General features: G+C 32.7%; 1 protein-coding gene and 2 long non-coding RNA genes across 3 annotated transcripts in view; all 3 read left to right on the top strand.

The window, feature by feature from the left end:
- The window catches only part of LOC119838571, a 2,532-nt gene extending 2,302 nt beyond the window's left edge, over positions 1-230 (top strand). Inside the window, exon 3 of the long non-coding RNA XR_005288200.1 lies at positions 183-230. This is a non-coding gene — a long non-coding RNA (uncharacterized LOC119838571). The remainder of the gene's footprint in view (positions 1-182) is intronic.
- Positions 231-265: 35 nt separating this feature from the next.
- LOC119838441 lies at positions 266-5,144 on the top strand. The gene is made up of 8 exons (XM_038364388.1): positions 266-275; positions 887-982; positions 1,669-1,812; positions 2,583-2,726; positions 3,031-3,129; positions 4,064-4,111; positions 4,395-4,535; positions 5,068-5,144. Exons 1-8 carry the CDS (start codon positions 266-268, stop codon positions 5,142-5,144), a joined length of 759 nt encoding a protein of 252 aa, XP_038220316.1.
- A 280-nt stretch (positions 5,145-5,424) lies between these two features.
- Positions 5,425-7,744, top strand: LOC119838590. Its single transcript, XR_005288201.1, has 4 exons — positions 5,425-5,472; positions 5,660-5,707; positions 6,151-6,198; positions 7,627-7,744. It is a non-coding gene; the product is annotated as an uncharacterized LOC119838590 (long non-coding RNA).
- Positions 7,745-7,853: the final 109 nt, after the last annotated feature.

Here is a 7,853-nt window from a genome sequence, read left to right as displayed (position 1 = left end):
GCTCATTTAGCACTACCCGGGGTACACGTGTAGGGGATCTAGAGTCAAAGCCTACGGACGCGAGCAACAATATACCCCGAATAAAAAATATTAAACTAAAGTATATAAGTAAAAATAAATATACATATATATTTTTCTTATTTTATTAAAAAAAACAATAAACTAAAATATTTTACTTATAGATTGGGAAGCAACCTTCAACAGTCTCATGGGAGCCATGAGAGTTAATGGTAAGAAACATTTTTAATACATTAAGTGAAGTCTCATGTCCCCCAGTGGGGTATGAGGCAGATGATATACATCTGTTTCACTGATCGATTTTTGTATGGACAATTAGGTGATCAGCATCCTGTGTCCTGCCAGATCGAGACATTTTTTTATTGACCCGCAGGGATTCGAACCCAGGACCCCTTGGTTCTACGCTCACGCGTTTACCACTGTTTTTAATACATTAATTCCATTTAATTCATCAAAAGCAGTGGTGGCTCAGTGGTGAGAACCTCGGACTTCAAAATCGGTTGGTCGGGGTTCGAGACCGGGCGAGCGTGCAGTAAATAAATTGATTTCAATTTATCTGCACATGTGGATAACATCACCACTGCTTAAAACGGTGAAGGAAAACATCGTGAGGAAACCGGCAAGTCCGAGAATCAAAAAAAGTTCGATGACATGTGACATCTGCCAACCCGCACTTGGCCAGCGTGGTGGATGCCTGAACCCTCATAGGAGGCCTGTGTCCCAGCAGTGGGAATATATATGGGCTGATGATGAATTCATCAAAAAATTATATTTCATACTAGCGATCCGCCCCGACTTCATACATACATACAGACGCGGGAAGCGACTTTACTTTATATTATGTAATGATGTAAAACACTTTTTCCAGACCTCGGCGAAGCGCCCCTTGAGTTAAAGAGATTACTGAACGAAAATAACTTCGCTAAATGTATCTGGATTATAAAGGACTTCACTGGACTGTCTAGTAAGTTAATTCCTAAATATTTTCTGTCTACCTCCATCTTTTTTATATTTTTTAAGCAAAAAAAAATTGTAGATACGATATATGGAAATATATCGTTATAATATAACATAACGTAACACTTGATAACGTTATAACGTAACGTAACAGCAATAGCACAGATAAAATAATACTTTACTAGTAAGGTAAGGTGAGGAAACAGAAACGAATAAAAGGTGACACACTCAGTGTATGAGAGTCTGAGCCCATGAAAGTAAACTATTAGTATCGAAATATTACATTCACAACACTAACTTTTTTGTCATTACCTTTTACCGTGGTTGCCTGGAAGAGATCACATTTAAGTGATAGCCTTATCACTTAAATGTGATCTCTTCTCTCCTCTCTCGCCATACAAATTGTACACTTTATTATAATAATAATTATTATAATTTTTTTTTCAAATTTCCTTCCATGTACAATCTTGTTTAAGAATTAGATAAATCTAATATATAAAATTCTCGTGTCACAGTTTTCGTTGCTATACTCCTCCGAAACGGCTTGACCGATTTTGATGAAATTTTTTGTGCTTATCCGGTATCTATGAGAATCGGCCAACATCTATTTTTCATCCTAAATTATAAGAGTAAGGCAGAACAGCGTTTGCCGGGTGCAGCTAGTAACTTATATTAATGTTTAATTTATTATAGATTTCAGATATGCAGTCGAGCAAATATTGCAAGATACAGGCAGAGTTAACTTGAAGGATGTTATAACTACGCTCTACAGAATTACAGGGGAGACAAGGATCGATAGAATCGTGATTATAATTCGCAGAGTCTTCAATGTTAAGAGTGAGTATCGGGAATTGGGAATGAGGAATGGGTAATGGGGAATGGGTAATGAGAAATGGGTAATGAGGAATGGGTAATGAGGAATGGGTAATGAGAAATGAGAAATGAGAAATGAGAAATGAGGAATGAGGAATGGGGAATGGGAGTGCGAACTGGGGAATGGAGAATGGGGAATGGAATTGGGCAATAGGGATTGTATTCTAGATAATAGGGCCGCGTTCCATAGTATTTATTGATATGTTTAATGAAATATAATGAGGTTTTTATTTAGTTGATAAGTTTATAAATAAATAACATACTTTCAAGCAAAGTTAAGTGCATTAAGAAGAGAGGTGTCTGTATTTACTTCAACTCAATTAAATAAAATTTTTCGTCGGTTAATTGTATTCGTTTGAAACTATATTTGAATTATTTGAACATGAATTTTTGCATAAATTCTTATCAATCAGTCTTTATGCGTTCTAGTCTAAAAACTTAACTTAAATTTGATACAAGTTTAATATGATTAAAAAAAGATATATTTATATATTACATACTCAAATATTCCTAAATCCTAAGATTGTCTGAAAGATATCGCTTTTCAACAAATAGGCCGCCTGATGTACCACTCTCAATTTTTTTTTTTGTTTATGTATAAGAAAGAAAGAAAGAAAGAAACATTTATTTATTTTATTTATTTATTTATTTATTTATTTACTTATGTATAGCCAAAACTCTATTTGTGTGAGTGCATTGAACGATTTATTTATATATATTATTATTTCTTACAGCCATAACACAACTATTCCAACGTATAAACAGCATAACTAGAACTCGGGATCCGCTACAATTCCTTCAGAGCATTTTAGATTTAACTCAGAAGAACTCCATCGAAGAAGCCTTCAGGGACATCGCCAGTTTGACCCAAACTAAAGGTAAGCTATAATGAATGAATGAATGCATAAATGAATTAATTTATAAATAAATGAATTGATAAATATGTATAGAAAAAAGTTCACGATTTTGCGGTTGTAGAGTTGTATAAGTATTGAACAAACTAATAAATAAATAAGAAAACACATTTATTCAAACAATAATCGTATGAAAATAAATAAATTGTGTTGAATGTTTCATTTATTAAGAATAGCATTAAATTTTTCTCTCATTCTTTTACTTATATTGTTTTATATTTTATCTTGTATCTTGTATCTTTTATCTTTAATCGTGAATCTTTTCCAGCCGACGTACTGACAATTCTGGAGAGCATCCAGAAGGAGTCAGGCCACACGGACATCATAGACTTCTTTAGACAACTCATAAGGGTTACTGAAACCAGAAGTAAGTTGAGAAATTTTGAAAGAATAGAAAAAAATTGATCACGAGGCAGGATTCGAACCTGCGTATCTTGCCTAACCGTAGCAACGCCTAGCCTCTCGGCCACCCGTGATCCTGCCACTGTAATCGAATTTCTTCTACTCTTTCGGTTTCATGTGCCTAAGGTAGAAGTAAGTTTATTTCTAAACTAGACGCTCGTCCCGGCTCCGCCCGGATATCAAGATTCCTGTTTTATCCCAAGGGAGCATTTAATCGGGATAAAAAGTTCTTTATTATATTCTATCACCCAAGTCAGCTCATACCCTGTCTATATACCAACTTTCATCAATATCCGTTCATTAGTTTTAGCGTGATTGACGGACAAATATCCAAACAAACAAACTTTCACATTTATAATATTAGTGTGATAGTGTGATTAAATCTTATATAAAAAATAAGTTATATTGTAGCAAAAAATATAGATTACACTTCTTGCATAAGAGTCTATACTGCTAAAGACAATAAGTAAAGTGATCTATCTCTCTGCCAAATTTCATCCAGATCTGATCAGTCGTTTTTGAATGAAAGAATGACATACATATAATTTTTAATTACTACATGTAAAAGTTACTACAACATAGAGCATAGATTTGAATATTTTTCTTTACTTAATTATAACTTAATTTAAAACTTACTTCATTATGTGATAAGCTAATTTTATACTTTTTTTTTATTTTTCAATAATTACTTGTTTTAGAAAGTAGTTTTAAATGGATTTTAAGCAATATATTTAACTATTTTATTTTCACATATGGAGATTATTGCAAAAACTATACAGATATATCATATAGATATAGAAAACAAATATAAAAACTTACTAAGTAATTAGCTTATTGTACACTGTGTTATGAAGTAAATAAATGATTTTTTTTTAATTAACTTTTTTTCTTATTTTCAGCCATTATTCACGCTTGGAGAGTAATAACTAAAATCACAAGAGAAACTGGTAAGTTTTTTTTATAAATATCTGTAAATGTAGTCCAATAAAACAGGTAAACCGAGGCCCGTTTCCTTTTCCTCACCCATCCCAGTCCATTCCTTATTTCCAGTCTTTAATCCTTTCCTTTTCCCATACTCCATAAAAGCGGGCAGCACATTCGTAGAGGCACTACCTCTGCTCTGTCCATGGGCGCTGGTGATCGCTTACCATCAGGCGAGCCACCAGCTCAGTTGCTCGCTATCACATAAAAAAATACATATATTTTTCTAGAAACCAATTTTCCTTACAGATATCTTCATTATCATACGCCGCTTCAAGATTTACACTACAGTTGATATTATTATAGTTTTCAAAACTATCTTGCGTATCACGAAAACTACAAATTTGACAACGGCCATTAATCAAATGTACACCTTATTCAATGTCCATGGTAAGTGTTATTAATATAGATATATTTCTTTTTAAGCTATAATTTTTTTTTATGATGATGATGAAAAAATGTTGTGTTTTTTTGAATTTTTTGTTAATTGAATAATTAGCACATAGATTGCATAATTGCATGTAATAAATTATATAATTTTTCATTTAAATTACTTGTTTATTGATATATAATAAGAATAAATTATTGAATGTAATGAGTTATACAATTTATAACTGAAATTAATTATTAATTCATCTCATATATAAAAATCAATTGCTGTTCGTTAGTCTTGCTAAAACTCAAGAAAGGCTGGTCTGTTTTTTTATAATCATAGCATTGGTGCATTCTGAATAGTCTAGTGAAGGTTTAAAAGGTAAGAACAATACGGAGGCGGGCGAAGCCGCGGGCAAGAAGCTAGTTTAGAATAAAAGTAAATGATTTAATGTAAAGAATTATTCAATTTACGATTATATTAATTAAAATTTATGATTTAAATTATAGATGAAAGTATGTATTTATATAAATTGTATTTAATTTACAGGTTTATTCGAATGTTTTGACATCATACACAAATATACAAGGACGGGTGAGTTTTTGCATAGCTTATATAAAACATAATTAATGTAAAAGTATATTATTTTTCTCTTAATATATAATTATATATAACTAACAGTTAATAATAAAAAAATCTAAATGCCTTAAAGTTGCCTGTCAGAGATTGCTTTAACAAATAAGCGAACCATTTGTACAATATAAAAAGAATCCTAATATATTTTACAATATAAAGTAGCCTATCTGTTATTGTTAGCTATCTATGTGTTTGATTCTATCCGAATTGGCTTGGCGGTTTTATTTAAATATTAGTAATGGACAAATAAAATTAATTTATTTCTTACAGATGTCATCCAGTTTTTCAATGTTTTCACCACTCTGACCACAACACAAAGTAAGTTTAATTGTTTGTTTGATAAGTTTTAATAAAAATGTGTTAAATAAATCAAATAAAATTTTATTATGTGGAAAATGAATTGTTTGAATTTAACGAATTAAAGCTCTTTGTATTTATTTTCATTCTATTATGTATTTTTCATGAATATATAGAAAAATGTAATGCATACCCCTTACTATTTCAGCTCTCGAGAGTTGCGTAACGAAATTGCTTCAGTTTACAAAGAAAACGAGTGAGTATTTCAAATATATATTATTTAATATATTTATATTGATAGGAGACATCTTTTGCCCAGTACCAACATTTTCACATATTTCCTAATAAAATGTCTTTATAAATGCGTTAGGTTCATTTATATCTTAATGACCATTTAATGCAATATTTTTATTATCTGTCTGACTTCTCTTATCTCAAAATTTTTGTATTTGTATTTATATAATTATATTGTAGTTTTGTATTATTAAGTTAAATATGTATATAATGAAACCCTATTTCCCTTGGTCAAGCCATCACTCGTGAACGGCTGGACCGATTTCAAAAATTCTTTCACCATTAGAAAGCTGCAATCACACTGAATGACATAGGCTATATGTATCACGGGCGAAACCGGGGCGAACAGCTAGTATATAGATATAAATGGGAAAATATTTATGCTAAGACCTTTTTTTCTTTCAGCATTCGTTGACGCTCTTCTTGTGCTGTCGGTCGTTACAAAGCGTAATGGTAAGTTCTATCTTCTTCCTCTCTTCTTTAACCTCCTCATCATCAGCCCTTAAATGTTCCCACAGCTGGGACACAGGCCTACTATGAGGCTTCCTCTCTTCTTTAATCTTATCGTCATCAGCCCTTAAATCCCACAGGCCTCCTATGAGGGTTCAGGGCCATAAATCACGCTGGCCAGGTGCTGGTTGGCAGATGTCACATGCCGTCGCACTTATGATTCTTGGATATGCCGGTTTCCTCACGATGTTTTCCTTCACCGTTTCGAGCAATGGTGATGTCACATGCGCAGACGAATTGATGAATTGAAAAATTCAATTTATTTCCTGAGTTGGGACATTGGTCTCGAATCTCGACTCATTATTAATTATTTATTAATATACTAACAACTATTTTAGAGGTTCTATCCCAAAGCATTGCATGTTTAGTTTGCATGATAAAACATATAAAGTTAAGTCCCGTGTCCTCTAGTGGGGTATGGGGCAAATGATGTACATCTGTTTCACTGATCGATTTTTCTTTAGAGGCAATAAGGTCAGCCTTGTGTGTCCTGCCAGACTGAGACATGTTTTTTTTTTTTGTGCGTCCCCACCGGGAATTGAACCCAGGACCTCTCGGTTCTACGCTCTGGCGTTAACCACTGTACCAAGGAGGCGGTCAAAATATATAAATATAAGATACAATTTCCATTATACACCTAAGTGTTTTAAAATATTTGTTTTATATGTACAATACATACTTGTCGATTTTGAGTCCGAGGTCCTCACCACCGAGCCACCAGTGCTCAAATTTATTTCTTTAATCTACTTTATATTAACAAATGACATTTGTGTCTGTTTGCTATATTGAATAACCGTTTTTCAATAGTCACCATTGGAAAGGAGGACAAATTTAATTTTTTATTTGTTACTTCTTAACGATTTACCGGGTGAAACCATATTCATTTTCTTCTTTTATTTCAAAACTGGAGACTACCACGTGATCCTATTTAAATCGGGTTAACTCTGATAGTTTAAAAGACACAATTATTGTGTGTCGGTTTGTTCTGACGTATTTCTGGAACGGTTGTACCGATTTCAACAGAACTTTCACGGGCAGATAGCTGACGAAGGAATAACTTAGGTTATTATTTAAACATTCCCACTAGTCTATCATAATCTGTATTAAGGTATAGAGCTTCAACGTGCAGTGTGGCGTCCCATTTATGGCATAAGTATTATAATCGATTAATTTATTTTTTCCTATAACAATCTCTTGTATGTATGGGCTAAAATAAATAATTTTCTTTCTTTCTATCTTCTTGCCATGTAATAGATTTTATCTTTCATTTATTAAATCGTTAAGTTGTTAACAAGTAAATAAAAGAACCGAATTCCTCACTAAAAAAGCTCCACAGATTCATGAATTAAAAATGTTTTTTTTCTAATGCAGATTTCACAAAACAAATAGAATTCATTAAGAACAATAACGCACCGCAATATACTACACAAAATCCAGTGACAAAGGGCCCGAACGGAACAAAATCTCCTAACGGACCTCACGGCTCCACACCAAGTTCACATGGAAATGGACCACATGGTTCCACACCCAGTTCTCAAGGAAATGGACCAAATGGCTCCACACCTAGTTCTCAAGGAAATGGACCAAATGGCTCCACA

This window comes from Zerene cesonia, unplaced genomic scaffold, assembly GCF_012273895.1.
Source record: "Zerene cesonia ecotype Mississippi unplaced genomic scaffold, Zerene_cesonia_1.1 Zces_u003, whole genome shotgun sequence".
NCBI classification, from domain to species: domain Eukaryota; kingdom Metazoa; phylum Arthropoda; class Insecta; order Lepidoptera; family Pieridae; genus Zerene; species Zerene cesonia.
The sequence above is the reverse complement of the archived record's forward strand: the minus strand, read 5'-3'. Positions and strand labels throughout refer to the sequence as shown.